The sequence below is a fragment of the Notothenia coriiceps genome, unplaced genomic scaffold, assembly GCF_000735185.1.
Source record: "Notothenia coriiceps isolate Sejong01 unplaced genomic scaffold, NC01 NC01_scaffold00004795, whole genome shotgun sequence".
In the NCBI taxonomy this organism is placed as follows: domain Eukaryota; kingdom Metazoa; phylum Chordata; class Actinopteri; order Perciformes; family Nototheniidae; genus Notothenia; species Notothenia coriiceps.
Genome location: NW_011337496.1, coordinates 23,408 through 41,891, shown reverse-complemented (window position 1 = coordinate 41,891; position 18,484 = coordinate 23,408). Strand labels below are relative to the sequence as shown.

The 18,484-nt window shown below is 40.7% G+C and overlaps 2 protein-coding genes across 2 annotated transcripts in view; one reads left to right on the top strand and one right to left on the bottom strand.

Annotated features, from left to right (window-relative positions):
• Positions 1–3,074, top strand: part of LOC104942577 (leucine-rich repeat-containing protein 16B-like) — a 16,923-nt gene extending 13,849 nt beyond the window's left edge. Inside the window, exon 8 of the mRNA XM_010767824.1 lies at positions 3,032–3,074. Coding sequence (XP_010766126.1) covers positions 3,032–3,074 — 43 coding nt within the window. The remainder of the gene's footprint in view (positions 1–3,031) is intronic.
• A 459-nt stretch (positions 3,075–3,533) lies between these two features.
• On the bottom strand, positions 3,534–16,745 carry LOC104942576 (leucine-rich repeat-containing protein 16B-like). The gene is made up of 9 exons (XM_010767823.1): positions 16,716–16,745; positions 15,353–15,417; positions 14,973–15,048; positions 13,244–13,332; positions 11,090–11,184; positions 8,030–8,116; positions 5,002–5,111; positions 3,708–3,785; positions 3,534–3,644 (listed from the first exon to the last, which is right to left on the bottom strand). The coding sequence occupies exons 1-9, from the start codon at positions 16,743–16,745 to the stop codon at positions 3,534–3,536; spliced, it is 741 nt and encodes a 246-aa protein (XP_010766125.1).
• Between the last annotated feature and the right edge of the window lie 1,739 nt (positions 16,746–18,484).

Below are 18,484 nucleotides of genomic sequence, written 5' to 3'. Positions count from 1 at the left end.
TGTGTCGTAAGCAATCGCCACTCAGCTGTCTAAGCGCCTCCTGAAGCCGTCGCCGTTGTCTTTGTATAAATTCTAATCTAATTAGGACAGCTGTTAGATTTAGCGGCTTTGGAGCAATGAGCCAGATTTCTGTTTTGGCAGGCGCTGTGCCATCCCTGCTGACTCGTCAGCTGTTGATATTGCTCACTGATTAATTTTCCCCCAAAACAGGTTTTCTTAGATGAATGCTGAAGATGTCAGACCTTGTGACAAGTTATATGGCCAGGATGGAAAGCATTAATTCCTATGGCTGGCCTAAGTCTGATCTGCAGGGTTTAAGGATTTACTTGTTGCTTGATAAACCCCGCCCTGCAGATTTATGCTACTGTTCCATATATGACAAAAAAGAGTAGGCAAAATCCTTCTCGCTTTAGAAAAGGCTGGAAAAGCAGACGGCACGTTTGGCCATTTTGCCAACCCGCCGCTGCCATCAAATAATATTGACGACGGGCAGTAAGCCTCAGTCTGTTAGGTGTCTTATGGGGGTGGTGAGTCCGCAGACGGGCCAAACCAGGCTGAGTGTGGACTGGAAGCCAGGTGGAGGTGCCAGTAACCAGGTGGAGGTGCCAGTTACGCCCAGGTGGCTGTATAATAGCGTGGCTCCACGTCGCTTAATAGCTAGGATGGGTTAAATGGCATACATACATGTAGGGCATGTTTTGATGACGATTACAGGGGATGTTCTTTTCCAATAGTTGCAGCCAGTGCCTGCTGCTGGGGCTGTAGGCCTACTTTTCAGCGCTTTTCAGCTATCAGGCTGACTGCAGCAATTCCACACGCATGCAAAGAATAAACTGATTCAGCGATACAATATTATCTTAGCTTGAGATCCTGTAAAAGCAATATGATCGCATGTTTATCCATCTCATCACATTAAAGCCCATCGAACAGTCCGGTTTTTCGAGTTTGCAACTCATTGGTACAGTGAAGTCGCTGCTTGAGTGATAGATAATGAGAAGCCATGCCACACTTTGTAACCCAGGCGCAGGCTTTGTCAGCTGCTCCTGTGCGCCCGTGTAGACTAGTAGTGCTGGCTCTTAACAGGTACTGGCGGCGAGACCTCAATATGAATAAGCAAAGGGACCTCTAAGCAGCAGATGGAGCCTGATTGAACAATACCAAAATGGGCTTACTTGCTTCTTCCACGCTTGGCAGTTGCGGTAGTGACGGCAGATGCGATTTGGCACGCGGGGCGAGACCCGTGTAAAAATTTAGAGAAAAGATCAGACGGACTCTAAAATGCAGGCAGCCAGTGGTGCCCCTCTTACGTTTCCCAGTTTAGAAGGCGCGGCAAGCATTGGACTACGGAGACGGCGAGGAGAACTGCGCTCCATCAGTGCCTACAATAATCCAGCCGAGATGGCATGGATTACCTTTCAAAGGCCGTGCTCCAAGAGGGGCCTTCACCTTGGCCAGCTGCCTAAGAATAAAAAAAAGCTGGACTTCACTACTGGCCCCAATTTGCCCGTCAAGTTTAAAATCCCTGTCCATCTTAAAACCCAAGTTTGTCACTGTTGCTTTCCTGTAATGCATCAAGGTGGCCCCAAGTCAACAGGAGGGTTTACATGAGCCACTGGACCGAACACCCATCACTTCTGTCTTATTTTCATTGAATTTTAAAAAGTTTAAAGACACATCCAGGCTTTAATGTCTTCAAGACATAACAGAAGCGGTTTGCAGAGAGAAAAGCATCCTTCTTTTTTAGTGGCACATAGATCTGGCTGTCATCAGCATAACAATGGAAGGAGATACCATGCTTCCTCAAGATGGAACCCAGGGGCAGGCAGGTACAATGAGAAAAGCAGGGGCCCTAAAATTGAACCCTGTGGAACCCCATATGACAGTGGAGGCAGGGTGGGACTCAGAACCACCAAGGCTTACGCACCATGGTTTCTGTCTGCCAGATAGGCTTGAACCAGTCCAAGGCAGTACCAGAAATACCCCACTAGGTGCTGTAACCGAGGGCACTAAAATGTTGTAGTCCACAGTATCAAAAGCCGCAGAGTTAAATCCAGGAGGACAAGAATCACATAGTCCCCAGAGTCATTTGCCAGGAGGATGTCATTAAAAACTCTTAGTAAGGGCGACTCTGTGCTATGCAGTGTTTTAAAACCAGACTGGAAAACCTCCAGGACATCATGCTCATCCAGAAAAGATTTTAATTGTGTATAAACAACTTTTTCTAGGATCTTTGAAATAAAAGGCAGTTTTGAGATGGGTCTAAAATTGGCTAGCACACCAGGATCAAGACCAGGTTTCTTAAGCAGGGGTTGCACCACAGCATGTTTAAAACTTTGGGGGACAATACCAGAAGACAGACTGCTGTTAATAACGGCCAGAACCGACTGCCCTATACTAGGGAAAACCTCTTTAAAAAAGTGAGGCGGGACAGAGTCACAAGGAGAACCTGATGGCTTAATCTGGCCAACCACATCTTCTAAGGCCTTCAGAGACACAGGTTCAAACACATCAAACACAGCTGAGGAAGGAACAGGGTCAGAGGGGTCCGATGCAGGAGTAGAGATGAGGGCCCTTACAGTAGTAACCTTATCAATGAAAAAGTGCAAGAAGCTATTACACATTTCGGGGGAAGCCTCTGTGTACCCAGGCTGGGGGGGGTTAAGAACAGTTACAATGGTTTTAAATAACACACGCGGGTTGTGACGATTAGAGTCGATAATGTTAGACAGGTATTGTCTTCTGGCCTCTACAATCGAAGCGTTTCAGGCAGAGGGGTAATGGACCGCAAAAACAATAATAGAGCCCTCATTGCACAACAGTTGTTGGGTTCGTGTCACAGGCACTTTAAGGCAAAAAGGTTGGTGTGAGGCTAAATGGCAATATAGAGTGGGGACTCTGAGAATTCAATGCCGTGGTGTCACTGAGCAACAGCAGAGCTTAGAGTAAATCTCTGGCTGACTGACCTCTTATCTCCCGGCAACGAATAACACAATAAATCAGATATTTCTGTCTGTTCTTTCTATCCCCGCAGGTCCCTGCTGCACGCCGTCCTGTCAGCAGCAATGCAGCACTGACGACGGGACACAAACAACAAATCTGAGCTGGCTCTCTTTACAAACCTCTTACATCTTCCAGAGGGACATAGAGACGAAAAACATCCCGAGTACATCTGTAACTTAGAACATTTTCTGTTGTGTATCGACAAGAATAATTGCAATGTCAGCGGTATCCAGCAGGGGCAGGCTCACTCCAGCGTGGTCACTGAACTCTTTCAGAGAAAGAGAGAAAGCTCCGTCATCCTTTCAGCTGTGAGCTTGTATCTGCTAATGCGGCGAGACACCGTTTTGTCACAGTGGCAAAATAAATTTAGCCGCACAACACGGACAAAGTCATCCCTCTGAAGTGACAAAGACTTGAACAAACGCCTGAAAACAAAAGCTCCTGGATGCAATTCAGATGATGTTCTGCTTGTATAATTCATAAGAGGCTGTGTGTTTCTATTGTAGAGCATCTTGAGAGCATCACTAAAAGCATTATGCACAGAGGAGCTCGGAGGAAGACTGTGAGTTAGCATTGTTTTTGTGAGGAGAGCGATTCTTATTCAGGACGAAACCCACTTTCTGTTTCTTGGCCTGAATCCTATCCTAAAGGGGAATTCAGACAGCGATGACTGGATATCAACTGTAACAGAGACAGAGCGTACTAACCGAGTCCACGGTGCAGTCTGTCCCAGAGAGGTCCAGGTGGACCAGGCAGTTGGGCTGGGCCAGGAACAGGTACAGGTTCTGCAGGGGAACAAGGACAATGTATTTTAGAGAACAGATAAAGGAAGAAAATACAAGCACATATAAATTGTCTGTACATTAGAACACATGTTATTTAGCATATGCTTTGATCCAAAGCATACATACTAATATTAAATATTAATTTTGTCTTACTCCTAGGAGTCTAACCTTTTCTGTGTGTTGACGTTTACGACCAACCCTAAGTCTGTTATCTGTCTTAAGGAATGGGAAGTCTCAGCTATTGTTGACATTACCAGTTTTATGACCGGTCAACTCTCGGTCACAGAGCCTAAGAGTCAGATAAGTGATTCAGTGTCTCCAGGTGTTTACGCACCATCTCCCCAAATATGTTGTTTACTCTTTCTGAACTAGTTAAAAGGTCTATCTAGAGAGAGGCTGGGCAGAATGTACATGGCAACCCACCCGTGCAGTCAGAACCTTTTGCTGCTGTGACTTGTGATATGAATTCTCCGGCCGTTATACTTGTAATAAACTATCATTGTTTGACATCAAAGCTCCAACTCTCCTTGTGTCTCTCTGAGTCCTGACTCTCCATTGCTGCAGAGGTTTCCCTTACACGTACACTTCAATAGCATAGACATAACGCTGGGAACAATTTAGGGCTAAGTATCTTGACCAAAAACACTGGTGGGATCAAACCACTGATCCTCTGATTGGTAAATGTCTTTACTGATGGTATACTCATTGGTTCATAACAGGAAACCCTTTGCTTTCCTAATTCTCTTTGAAAGAAGAATGCTAACGGTTTACATTAAACCATTTATGGTCCAAATGTCCAATGGCAAACCATTGTGAATGTTTACTTTGAGTGCAAGAGAGTACAACACCTCTAATATTCTTTAAGTCCTTAGATACAGGTTCCAGACTTAGCTTATTGCAAGTATTATATCTGTCAGAACATTTACGTAGCACTTGGCTTATTTGAAGCTAATGCAGAAGCACTTTTAAATGGGGCGCAAGGCCTTGTTAAACATGCTGCGTTAACAAAACAACATTACATTTTTGGATAAATAAAAGTATATTTGATCTAAAACATGAAATTTGACACCTTAACAACTTTTTGGAAACTTATTTTTTTCTTTAATGTACGTCATTTTCACTCAGGTTTTGTTATGCACAACAAAAAATGTGTATAGAAACAACAAAATAGAAAAACGAAGTAAGGATAATTTCTGAATGGTATTTGCTTCCTTACTGTTGCGTCCTCTCCAGACAGAACCCCGGGGTTTTTACTGAGGTCCAGATGCAGTAGAGAATTGGAGTAGTCGTCACTTGAACACAACGCCTGGGACAAAGTAACCACACCTAATGGGGGGGTCGTGATAGAGGTGAAATAAAAAGGAGAGGGAAAATTAGTTTCAATAATCAAATGATATGCATCCCAAAGTCAGTTTAATGATCTTATAATGATCTTTTTTTTCTCTGGACGTGACTTATTAACAACTAATGAATACAAAAGTACATAATGCAGGAGGGTGAGCGAGCAATGTGGCAAACTAAATAATTGCGCAGAGACAAGTGAGCTCCGATGGCAGGCTAGTATCAAAAGAAGATTTTAGGAGGAAGCTAGACACTTCCCCCCTGTATCCTGGTATGTACCCTGAAAGCCGAAACAAAAGAAAATCATTCTTTTAAAATCAGATCACTACACAATTACACCCACGGGCCCGATGGAAGCCCTCATTAAAAATCTTCGCCCTGAGTGATGCAAAGCACGGTGCGGAATGGCAAGTCGAAGATTAAATATAGACACAATAACAACACGGGAGAAATATCGAGCAGCACAGACAAATAAAAAAAGTTTACAAGCATCATTAATCTGTTCACTAGTCTAAATTGTAGGGAATACATTCCTCCTGTTTAAGGCTTTGGGGAGGCCAGCATGTGCTGCACTGACGCTAGCAAGGCGCTAAGCTCTTCATCCCTAATTTGTAGCGATTAGGAGCCAAATGAGGGGAAGAGGGGACAGGGTGTCTAATCCCCCCCACCCCCTCACACTTTGCCTATCCATCAGACTTGAAGAAGCCATTAAGTCTGTGTGAATCAGAATCAGAAATAATACAACTAAATAAGAGAAATAGGATAAAAACATATTTAAAATAGGATATGGTAAGAGTTGTTCCATTATAGAATAAAACAACATAAAGAAAAACGAAAAGGAAATATAATACAATAAATTGAATCAAATAAAATAGAAATAAATATGAAAATAATTGGATCTTGTAACAGTAGCATAAAAGAGATAACCAAAATAAAAAGATGAATTTAAATTGATAAAAGTAAAAAAATATGTATCTTGCAACATTTGCTCTTTATATTATAAAGTAAAAAACATAAAACAAAACAAGCTAAATATACAATTATTTCAGATAAAATAGGAAAATATAAATGAAGCATGGATGTTGGAGCACTTGCTCCATTATCTAATGAACTCAATTAAATATACAAAATGTAATACAATTAAGTAAAGATCAAATTGAATAAAATAAAACAATAAAAATGTGATCTTGTAAGATAAATTAAACAACATTAAATACAAATTTGATCAAATATACATTTGAAAAAACGTGTTATTATTTTAAACAGAGAAATAGTAGTAGAAGTCAAATCAATGCCTCTTGTGTGGGTGCATGCGAGAGATATCTGCCTTTTTGCATATCTGATCACATCTCACAGATAGTGTCTGCGTGCGTGCGTGCACATGCTCGCCTCAGCATATGTGTAGCTGTTTTTAGAGATGAAGGGAAGGAGGGGCGGAGACAAATCTATAAATATTCAACAAAGTAATGCTCAGCCCCTGCAAAGTCATACCTTCACCCCCCATTCAAGGTCAGCACTGCGTTCCCCTGAATCACTGTGTCATCCCACTGCCTTTAAAATCACACCCAGTGTGTTTTCTTTCCATTTGTTACAGGTTATCAAGGTTGTCGTCTGCGGTGTACGTAACACTCAACATTCAGCCGAAAGCAGTCCCTACAGGAGCAGAGGAGCTGGGGAAAAGGGTTTAGCTTTCAAGCTTCAGGGCAAATTGTGTAATAGATAGAAAGGATGTAATGCCTCACTTTGATGGCATTTGGGCTGGTTATTTTAGACCCCTACAGTAAGTACCGCTATAGAGCCCTAAATAAACACCTTTGTCTAATCTTCTGGAAACGCAGTGGTGGAAAAAGTACTCAGATCTACAGAACTACACTGTGCTATTTTACCAGAATCCATGCACAACACAAGAGGTCAATAGATCACACACAAAAAAAACGATTTTCATTCAAAGCTGTTTCCCTGTCTATATGAAAACAGCTCACAGACAGGAGGTCAGAAAATGTCACTTCCATTATATCATGGAGGCAGAATTTCAACAGAATCTCCCTCCAACAGATCATCAACAATGCGTTAAAACAATCATTTTAACAATACATGGTACAACAGACACTAAAACATGTGATTCTGTTGTTATTTGGAAAATGTTTTGTTGTTAATTTGGACAAAAACATATATAGATACTGTATTTTGCTTTGTAGGACAGCTTACTGCTTGTGTACATGAAAGAAAATCATCATTCAAGCCAAAGTAGATACATCAGAGAACTCTGTACCCTCTTTAATAACTCAGCCAGTTTGAATTCTGTTCAAATTATTTGATTCTCAGAGTAAATTGTCATATTTTTACTGCACTTTTTTCTAATAAATTTTCATGTAAACATTTATTTGTATATATTTTTTTAAATAGCATAAAAAAATGTTTATATTTGTTCCTTTTTTTACAACTTAGCTCAACTTAACTATTGTGTTTATATATGCACTATAATACACCAAAGCAAAGTTCTTGTACGTGCAAACCGGCATGGCAATTAACCTGATTCTGATTCTGATCAGATCAAAATAGGATGACAAATGCCATTACGTTGAGGCTATTAATGTATGGACTTAAATGTGATCTCTTTGAATCTGCTATAATAGTGGACGGTTGTGCTGTTTGGGATAAGAGCAATAGAATTGGGACACTGCACTAATGCCTAAATGGGGTTTTAAAGGGGATTAATTTGGTAGATGGGTCATACTGCATGGGTCAGTTTATCTATGCGAGGTAACGCTAGACAAAATAGAACTGCATGGTGGGCAGCAGCTACAAAAACAGAGTCATAGAAAGTGTCTGAGCACCATCTGTTGTACCAGTCCCAAAACTTAATTGGACATTCATTATATTTAATGATCGGGGTCTCTTACCCTTGGAGGAAAGGGAGGTCTTGGAGAGGTTGAGGAGGCGCAGACCTTTGTTGAGGCGACACACTTGTTGAATCAGGTTGGAGACTCCTGGTTTAAAGAGAGGGGAAGGGGAGAAGAGAAGAGAGGACACATTCATCGTATAATCATAAATACCAAATCAACATATTTATCACACATCTAGAGCCAGAACAACTAATGGTTTAATGAGTGATACAAAAAGTACTATAGTTAAGTCAAAGAAGTTACAAGTAAACGATTTTTGTTTCAATACAAAAGTAATGACATCCAAATATAAAATATATGTCCCAAAGTAATGGAATACAAAATGGCCCATTTCAGAATCATAAAATCTCTTTAAGCCTAGGGCACTTCCAAATTGTCATATTATGTTTTGGTAATTCCGGTTAAAAAGGCCCCGTTATGCTTTTTTGGAGTTTCCCTTTCCTGTAGTAATATACATTTGTGTGTATGTAAATGGTCTCCAGAAGCTAAAATCCCAAAGTCCCCTCCCTCTCCCCCCCCCCTTCCTGAAACACCTCTATTGTACTTCTACTCTGTGCTCCCTGAACACAGCTTTTTAGAAAGTACGTATAAATTAGTAGATTTTTTAAATATTTGACGCTTGCTTCCCTTTGATCTTTCTATCAGCTTCTTGAGTTGGAGCCTAAACAGAGCTCTGCAAAGCTAAAATGCAACCTCTCTCAATACACCCCCTCCAAACATATACATAGCTATACCCACCCGTATACTACAGTGGGAAAACAAACACCAACATACTCAAGGACCTGGCTCTCTCCCACATACCCAGTGCAGAAACACGTATAAATACCATATGCCAAGCCACATTACATAACGGAGACGGAAAGAGTTTCATCTCAGCAAAACGATAAAACCCATCGCAGGGATGGTTATAAAAATAGCATAAAAGCCTCGGCTTTATTTAAGAATGCAATGCTTTTGTGTAGTGCCAAACCTTGTTTCCTGATTGAATGTGTGCAGAACTGTTCCTGGGATTCGATGCATGAAGAACACTGTAAGCTTTGCAAACAGACTGAAGGTCATTTCCCACTGTGATTACGGGGTTATTGTGATGCTGGTTAAAGCTGCAGTGCGTATGTGGCTGTAGTCACAATAAAGGAAGTCTATACACACTTTCTACACACACACATAGAGGGAGGCAACTGTGAGCAGAAACAATTAATTGAAGCGAGTTGAAGTGACGTGTGTCAGGCGGGAGGGCAGGAATTAGCTAATGAGTGAGAGTGGCATGCATGCAGAGCCTGAATGTGGTGTAAAATAATATGTGCGTACAAAGCACATGAGAGAAAGGTGTAAAAGGTTTGACTGAAAAGCCAAATGATAGATTCATGTTCAGATTATTTTTTAGATTAGGATTATTGTCAAACATGTCGATACCAGCTCCTCAAAGTCTAAGGTAATGTCTTTAAATATCTTGTTTTGTCAGGACCAAAAGATATTGACTTGAATGTGATACAAAGCACAGAAAAGTGGGACATCTCCATATATAAAAGGGAAGTATAGAGTAGGGCTGTAAATAACAAATATTTTCCTTATCATTTAATGTTTAGATAATTTTCTAGATGTAATCGTCTCATTGTTTTGTTTTTAAAATGTCGGAAAAAAGGATAATGTCCATCCCAGGCTCTCAAAGTCCAAGTTAATGTCTTTAAATGTCTTGTTTTGTATTTTGTGACCCAAAGACATTTATTTGAATATGATATAAAACAGAGAAAAGCGGGAAAGGGAGAGAAAGGTGTATAACGTGGGGCTTCAAAAAAATGATTATGTTGATGAGTGGTTCATCTGCCTGACTATTTAAGAGAGTAATCGAATAGATGAAGTGTCTAAAAATTGGCAAGAAATTGTGAAAAATGTGAGAAAAGTGGGAACTTTCCATATTTAAAAAAGGGAGATAAAGGTGTGTTTTATTTAAATGTTTAAGTTAATCTATACTGTGACTTACTTTAAAAAATATATATTATTAATTATATCTCTGTGTGTACTCTTAGCTGCCCTATCATTGGTTGTACTTTTCTATTATTGATGCTATGACACCTGAATTTCTTATATTATCTTATAAAAAGGTAATATAAAATGTTACAAATATATTAAAATGTATATCCCAGTTTCTCAACGTGCAAAGTCAGGTCTTTAAATATCTTCTTTTGTCAGAACCAAAATACTTTAACTTTAAAATGATATAAAACAGGCAAAAGCGGGAATGTCCATTTTTAAAAAGGGAGGGAAAGGTGTACTGTATAGCAGGGCTCTGCAACACGTCGATCACAAGCTACCGGTAGCTCGCGGGCAGCTTTTCAGTAGCTCGCCGCTCGATTATAGCGTAGTAACGTTTTTTTTTCTGTCACACGAATATCAAATTGGTCGGTGACGCAGAGATCAAGGAACAGATGTGACAGCGGCCCAGCGACACCACACACGGAGCAGTCTGCTTTATTCACCAACACCAGTCCAGAACCAACAGCAGAATGACGTCACGTCGTGTCACGTGACTTGAATTGAGCCGTCCCTTATAGATACTATCTCTTTACGTATTAGTGATGGGAATTCCGGCTCTTTTTAGTGACTAGTCACTAAGAGCCGGCTCTTTCAGCTCCTAAACGCCTCTTCAGTTTACCACAGAGCCTCAGTTTCGATAAAAACTCTCGATCTTCTCTCAAATTATTTATTTTTTTGTCAAATGACGGCAAGACGCCCCTCTGGCGGAAACGCTGCTTCCAACATTACATTAAAAGAACAACTTAGATTAATAATTAAGAATAGTAGAAAAACATTATTGGTTATGATGCACGTTGCTCTGTAAGAGGTTCAGTTAGTGAGGCGAGTTGTTGGCGAGACGATACAAATAAAAGGATTTCTCAAGAGAGGAGGACCTTATATAGTCCTATATGAAAGATAGATGAGGAGGAGGAACAGAAATTAAAGGTTCTCTGAGGATAGTCATTGATTTTGAATTCTTTAAGAGCACAAGAACAATCAGCAGTGCCCTCAGAGACACTACAGCAGATTGGGAGGGGTTACCCTGGTTGTCCAGCGTGTTGTGGGCCAGGTTCAGGGAGTGGATCACAGAGGCCGGGTTCTCAGACAGCGCCGACGCCATCTTCTGCGGAAAGTCCCTGGAGACAAAACGTTATAGAAGAAGGAATATGAGGCTATTGTGAAAATTGCTGATTCAATACTGGTGTAAAATCTGCCAGATAGATTTACTTTATACAACTAAATGTACCTGGTAATTTTTCATTATTAAACCTACTGTTAATAAATGAAACACTCAAGAAGCTGCCCCTTTTTCAGAGATGAAAATAAGAAGAAGCCACTTTATTAATCCCACAAGGGGAAATTTGGTTTTTCATTGTTAGTCTTTACACACCAGTACAAATGCATACATAAACAGAACCTGTACAAATTAGGTCTGAACACACATGTTTGATCGGGACTTGAACCGGTGAACCCTTTTTTCCCCTGAGTCCCTACAAAGGCTACTGATGCTACCTTCTTGATAAAAAAAAAACGTTTATGCTAAAATTGACTTAAGATGTACTCACACTATACATTTCAAAATAAAAATGTACATTATTGGTTGTTTATATTGATATGCTGGGTAATGATTTTTGTCATTGGTGTGAATTTCAATAATAATATTGAATAGAGACAAAGGTTTTGATATTCTAGAAATATCCGTAAATAAATATATTAATATTTTGCTAGGAGCTAATGTAACTGCAGATGACAATGACTTATTTGGGATCAATCCCACTTCACTTAGAAATATTTCCGTCAAGCATGAGCATGTGAAGTCAGGACTGGCAGAAAAACATATATTTTCGAGGTCTGCATTGAACAGTTTGCAGCTTTATTCCCAACGTTGACATTTGAATACATTTATCTCGCCTATTTACTCTGTTAATCTGGCATTGCTGCACAGTTGCAGATAGAGATAAGTCTACATTAATACTGATAGTCTTATACTATTTGGATAGTTTCCGACTCCATAGATTCAAACATTTCCAATAGCTCCAGAAGTAAAAAATGAAACATATTTTGAAGATACCTCTAAAAACCCAAATTCCCAATGTGTTTTTTGTCATGAAATACTCTCCTTTGATACATATTTGTTGGGGGTAAACCTTTTAAACGAACAACATCTTGACTGCCTTTATAAAACAGTTTGCATCGCGTAAGCACCTGTATAAACAAGGCAGTCTAACGGCACTATAAATTACATTTAAACTACAAAAACACCTTTTGTTTCATCTTTTTATTCGAGTAACTACATAATAAAACATGGCGCGAGTCGTTCAAAGCCGTTTCATTTGAGAAAAGCTTTGAACTTAAAGAACGTTATGTACTTGCAAACAAGTGTTTGAAAGGAAAAGCTTATGAAGGTAAGACACTTTTTCTTACTGTGCTGTACTTTGTCATTTGTGCCGGCAAATTACTTTGAAATCTCTTGAATCACATATTGAAAAGGTGATAGGAAGTATGGTATTTGGGTGGGAGTCTATAAAGTCACATACTTTAACATTCACTGCACTCTTTGAGCATCTTTGTATAAAAAGGGATTTCTTTCTTCCCTGTTAGAGTTTGGTGGAGTGCTTGTCTAGAGCATTTTAACACATTGAAAATATAAACATTTGGTGCCTCATTATTATTCTGCAATAAATCCTGTGGCCTTGAGGCAGCCAATTCATCTCAATGAATACGTAATAAAGAAAAAGACTTTGCTAAATGATTCTAACGATGCATAGAAGGGGAGATTTTCTCGCCAGGTGAAGCCCAAAAATATTCTCAAACGTGGGGAAAATAACCACGCACAGACAGGAGAGACCTTTATCTGAAGAAGGTTAACAGGGGTGTGAGAGGGAGAAAGAAGAGGAGAGACAGAATTTGAAAGGTTAACACACAAGGGGTGAGGAGGGGAGGTGGGAAGAGCTGGAGTGAGGAGGGGAGGTGGGAAGAGCTGAGGTGAAAGGGTGAGACGAGAAGGAAGTGGGAAGAAAGAGTACAAGCAAAGCAGAGAAAAGGGAATCGAAAAAACAGGGGCGATTATAAAAAGGACAAAAGAGAAGAGGGGTAGGTGTTGTCTGAGAGGACAAGGTGGGAGGAGAGGAAGAAAGGGAGATGAAGTTAGATTAACGGAGAGGTGACAGGGCGGGAGGAAGCTGTCAAACCTACGATTTCAGTCCTGCGTTCTCCAGAGTGAGCTCCTCCAGAGTGTTGGACTTGCTGACTGTGTGCAGAACCTGGTCCACCACCTCAGAGCCCTGGAGGAAAAAGAAGAAACAAACCTGAAGGCTCCTGGGACCAGGGGGCTCAAAAGGAAGAGAATGTAAAAGCAAGAAGTAGTCTGAAGCAACCGAAGTCTGATTAGGATCGGTAAAGCCTGATTAATGGATTGCTGATTTTACACTTTCAGAGTAGTTTTGTGAAAGCCACAATTTGCTAAATGTACAATGAGATAAATAGCCTCAAGGACTATGTCTAGACGTACATGAGCAGAGGTGATATTGGTCTAAAATATCTGTTTCTTAAGACAAACATGTATTTATTATATTTTAGTAACTACAACACACACAAAGCTGACTGGGTTGTACTTTTGAAGTGGTTCTGTGAAGGCAGGTAGTCATTTGTTAAATTCCCTTTATGTAAATTAAGATAGCCTCAAGGACGATGTATAGCGTTTTGAGCAAAGTTGATATCACATATTTTAGGTTTAGTCTGACTCGTTAGAAAGAAAATGTCATGAAAATTCATGACACTTCAGACATCTTTTCGTCATTAATAGTCAAATGTTTATTCTTTTAAGATTTTTCCTTTAATTATAATTTTTATATTATATTATATTCATTTAATAGAATTATGTCAAAATTAATAATCAGAACCCTTTTTTCAGCCTCAAAGAATTCCAGTCTCATAATGAAAATGCTTATTACAGTAGTTTTAGGCAAATGTTTGTAATTGTTATGTAATATTTTAAGTTTTAATCGAAGATAACTTGAAATATTGTACTGTTTTAGTTTACATTTGTATCAATGTTAAGTATTTACGGGTCAAAAATATTTACTCCCTATTATTTCTTTCGTTAAAGCTCGTTTCAAATGCCACATTTTGTCATCAGATTATAATGAACATTTCAGTCAACCAAGTATTGAAAAAAATCAATAATCATCACCATTTTTGAGCTAAGCCCTGTCCACTTCAACCCTCTGAAATAACAAGGAAGAAATAAACTACAGAGATGTATGAGTCTTGAAAGGAAGGGGTGTTCAGTTTGTTGCAATACTCAACCTTGCGCTGCCAAATGAAGAAATTGTGTAGGTAGAGACTCAAATTTGGAACGGTATATTCTTATAAGCCGGTATGTGATTCAGGAATGGGAGACTAATCTGAAGGGTTTGTTGACTCCCATGTTTTCAGACCAAAAGACTGCTGGTTGTCCTTTTTGTTTTTTTTGTTGACTGGTAGTCACTCTAGGTGCCAACATCTCTGTTTTAAACGGTTCTTTTGAAATTTCAAACCACATATGAGGGGCATTAATTATCAAGATATTTGATATTACATTACAAATAATACTTGTTTGTTTAACTGAGTGTTTTCACTTAAGATGGATACCACTCACTCTAATGCACAATATGAATATTTAATACAGATTCACATCCTCTTTAATAGGAACATAAAACAATGCTGACTCACTGTTCTCTTTCAATCATGGGTTTCTTAACTTGCTTTCATTTAGTATGTCATCTCAAGAGATTTAATGATAATACAGGGAGGATCTATGTACAACACACGATGAATTGGTACAAAACCCATAGCCATATTGATTAATGTTGACTTTGAAAATGCTAACCATTCTGTAACCATCTAGCAAAAGTGAGGAAGATTTTTTTTAAAAGATAGTTACTATGCGCATGTCTTTGCAGTGCAGCTTGGTGAACCAGGTGTTGTACGCAATGGATGCCACGATTACCGCCAAGTCCCTGAAATGGAGACACACACACATATTAGAGATAGATTCAAATCTTTAAATTAGCAAACTCCATCTGCTCCAAACCATTTGAGGTTATTGATCTATAAATTCACATTATCGTGGGCCAAACTTTTTTTTTCTTTACTCCCCGTTTAGTAAAAAGCAGTTCATCATTGTGACAGGGAGTACACTCGGGCAGGGCTGCTTTCTAAAAGATGACTGATACTGCAGCCCTGCCGAGGAGAAGANGACTCTAAAATGCACAGGCAGCCAGTGGAGGGAGGCTAAAATGGGAGTAATGTGCTCCCTCTTACGTGTTCCAGTTAGAAGGCGTGCGGCAGCATTTTGGACTACCAAAATGCTGCCGCACGCCTTCTAACTGGAACACGTAAGAGGGAGCACATTACTCCCATTTTAGCCTCCCTCCACTGGCTGCCTGTGCATTTTAGAGTCCATTTTAAGATTCTTTTATTTGTTTTTAAATCTTTTAACGGTCTCGCCCCGCCGTACCTCTCAGAGCTGCTCCATCCTTACTCCCCTGCCCGGTGCCTCAGGTCAGCTGATCAGCTGCTCCTGGAGGTACCGAGGTCTAAACGGAAGCTCAGAGGGGATAGAGCCTTTTCCGCTGCCGGTCCCAAACTGTGGAATGGCCTCCCATTGACCATTAGACAAGCCCCTTCACTGTCCATTTTTAAAACTCGCCTAAAAACCCATTTTTATTCCTTGGCTTTTAATCCAGCATGAGACTCTGTTTCTGTTTGTTTTTATATGCTTCATTGGTTTTGTTGTTTTTATATTGTTATTTATTGTTATTGTTGTTTTGTTTTTGTTTTTTATGGCATGTACAGCACTTTGTTTCAGCTCCGGCTGTTTTGAAAAGGGCTTTATAAATAAAGTTGAGTTGAGTTGAGTTGAGTAGTCCTGTGTTTACTTCTGTAACATAGTGACATCACTATGGGTTAAACGCACTTGCGCTTCTATTGGCCTACACACTGTACGTGATTTGCTAAGAGGCGGGACATCTCTAAGCGGTTGACCGATCAGAAAAGAGCCGGCTAGCTAACCAATCGGACTGTGTTCTTCCCCTTGATGGAAAGTAACTTACCCAAGCTACGGTACTTCAATATTGTTTTAAGTTAAAACAAGTACGTCTTTGCTCCACTACATTTTAGAGTACAATTTTGAGCTTTTCACTAGTTTTTTTGATTATTTGTCATACAAAATATAATATAATTGGCTTCTAATACTTTTTGAATTAATAAATTATTTAAATCATAATCCTACTCAAGTTGTTTTTCTCAAAATGTAAGCCAAATTTGTATTTCTCTTTTTTCATTGAAAGCTCAGATACAGCTCAGGCACAATGGACAGTAAAACAGTAAGGCTGATTACAAACAGTGATTTAAGATTTTAATGCGTTCAGATTTTTGATTGCCTTTAATGAGTGGGAAATTGTATCCAGCAGAATAATGCCGTATTCTGCCACTAACAATAATAACTACCACATAAATAATACTATATCGAATGAAAGGAACCATTCTGTTGAGTGTTTTTACTTCTGTTACTGAAGTGCATTTCTATGACAATACTTCATTTTTCTTATAGTAGTATGTTTATCGGCGCTCTTGTATTACTATATTTTAAATTAAAGGATCCAAATACTTCTGTTACTCTCACCTTTGGCTTTTTCTTACTACACTGGGCCATATGAAATTATAATTGTAGTCAGCCGTGTGTGTGGGTGATAGTCCTCTCTGAGGTTTGAGGGGACGCTGGCGTGTTTTTCGCCGCTCTTCATGCCAACGCTTACTTCTCGTGTCTGCCACTCCCTGCCATCAATCTATTTAATTCCCTTACACAGCGGAAATATTGTTCTCCTCTGGTTTTGTGTTTCTGCCATCTCTGTTGCTTAGCCGACTATGTTTGGCTGCTGTTTAGCTCTTAGCCTCTGCCACCCTGCCATTAGCAAAACGAGCTCACCATCACGCTCTGCTATCCGCGTAGTCCCCGTTCCGGAATTCTCCGACTGGGCTCCTCTCTGCCACACTCCCAGGACTATCCACAAACCCTCCCTCAGTCCGGCCATTCCAACTGGGCTGTTTTCCATCACCGCTGCCGAGGTTCGAGGTCCGGTTTCTGCAGGGCTAATGGTGCTAGCTGCTAGCTGGCTCGCCGCTCTTCTCGTGATGCTGCTCTAATACTCCTCGTTGGAACTTCGTAACTTTTTCTACCACACTATCCCCGACTGCCTTGCCGTTATCAAATCCCTTGGGCTTCTGCGTCGTCCCCGCTACATACAGATCCAGCAAGTTTTTCTACTCCGAAACTCCTATCCCAGCAGTTATTTCTGACAGACGGTCTGTCGCACGGCGATGTCGTCATCACAACAAACAACGTCATCCGACCAAACCTCCCGTTCGCTCTATCTACCTGAGGTCCCTGGCCTGTGCTGACAGTGTGCTGGTTTCTCCCTCCCTGTTCCCCCCAGCAGCTATGAACAACTATGTGACATTTATGCTGCAGAATACCGGCTCCCTCAACAACAAAGCACTACTCATCCACGACATTATCACTGACAGAAGCATTGACATCCTATGCTTAACAGAGACATGGCAAAATCAGCAGGACTTTGTGACACTCAATCAAGCTACACCCCCAGGCTATTTGTACATCCAGAAGCCCCGCTCCCTGGGTCGTGGCGGTGGATTGGCTGTTATCCACCGAGCTGGCATCCTGGTTAAAGAACTCCCAGTACCTACTACCACCTCATTTGAGTGTGTTGTCTTCAAACTGGCTGGGTCTGCTCCGCTCCAGGTTGCCCTCATTTACCGCCCACCTAAAGCTTCCACTACCTTCCTGTCTGAGCTGTCTGAGTTACTCACCTCTCTCTGCTCCATGTCTCCATCAACTCTCCTGCTCGGTGATTTTAACATCCACGTTGACTCCAGTAACTGCACATTCGCTGCTGAATTCCTCTCACTTTTGGACTGCTTCAGCATCCAGCAACATGTCCTGGGCCCCACCCACATCAAAGGCCACACGCTGGATCTGGTGTGCTCTACCGGCTCTCCGCCCCCCGACCTACAGCGCCTCGACCTGGCTGTATCTGACCATCACGCTATCCTCTTCACTGTTCCGGTCTCCCTGCCCTGGCAGCATCCTCAACGCACCATTATGTTTAGGAACATTAAGACTGTGAGTGCACCGGCCCTATCCGACCTGATAGCTACCCACATGGCCTCGGCTCCCTCCGACTCCACCGTGGACGGCCTGGTATCCCACTACAACACTGCCCTCAGTGTCCCTCAGTCTCAACCCTCTTGCCTCAATCAAAACCCGGACTGTCTCCTTCACCCTTTAGAGAGGTGTCACGATTCTTGTGTTGTGTCACGTTTTTAGTTTTGTGTGTCTGGTAGTGGGTGTTTTGCTTTTCTCCTTGTCATGTT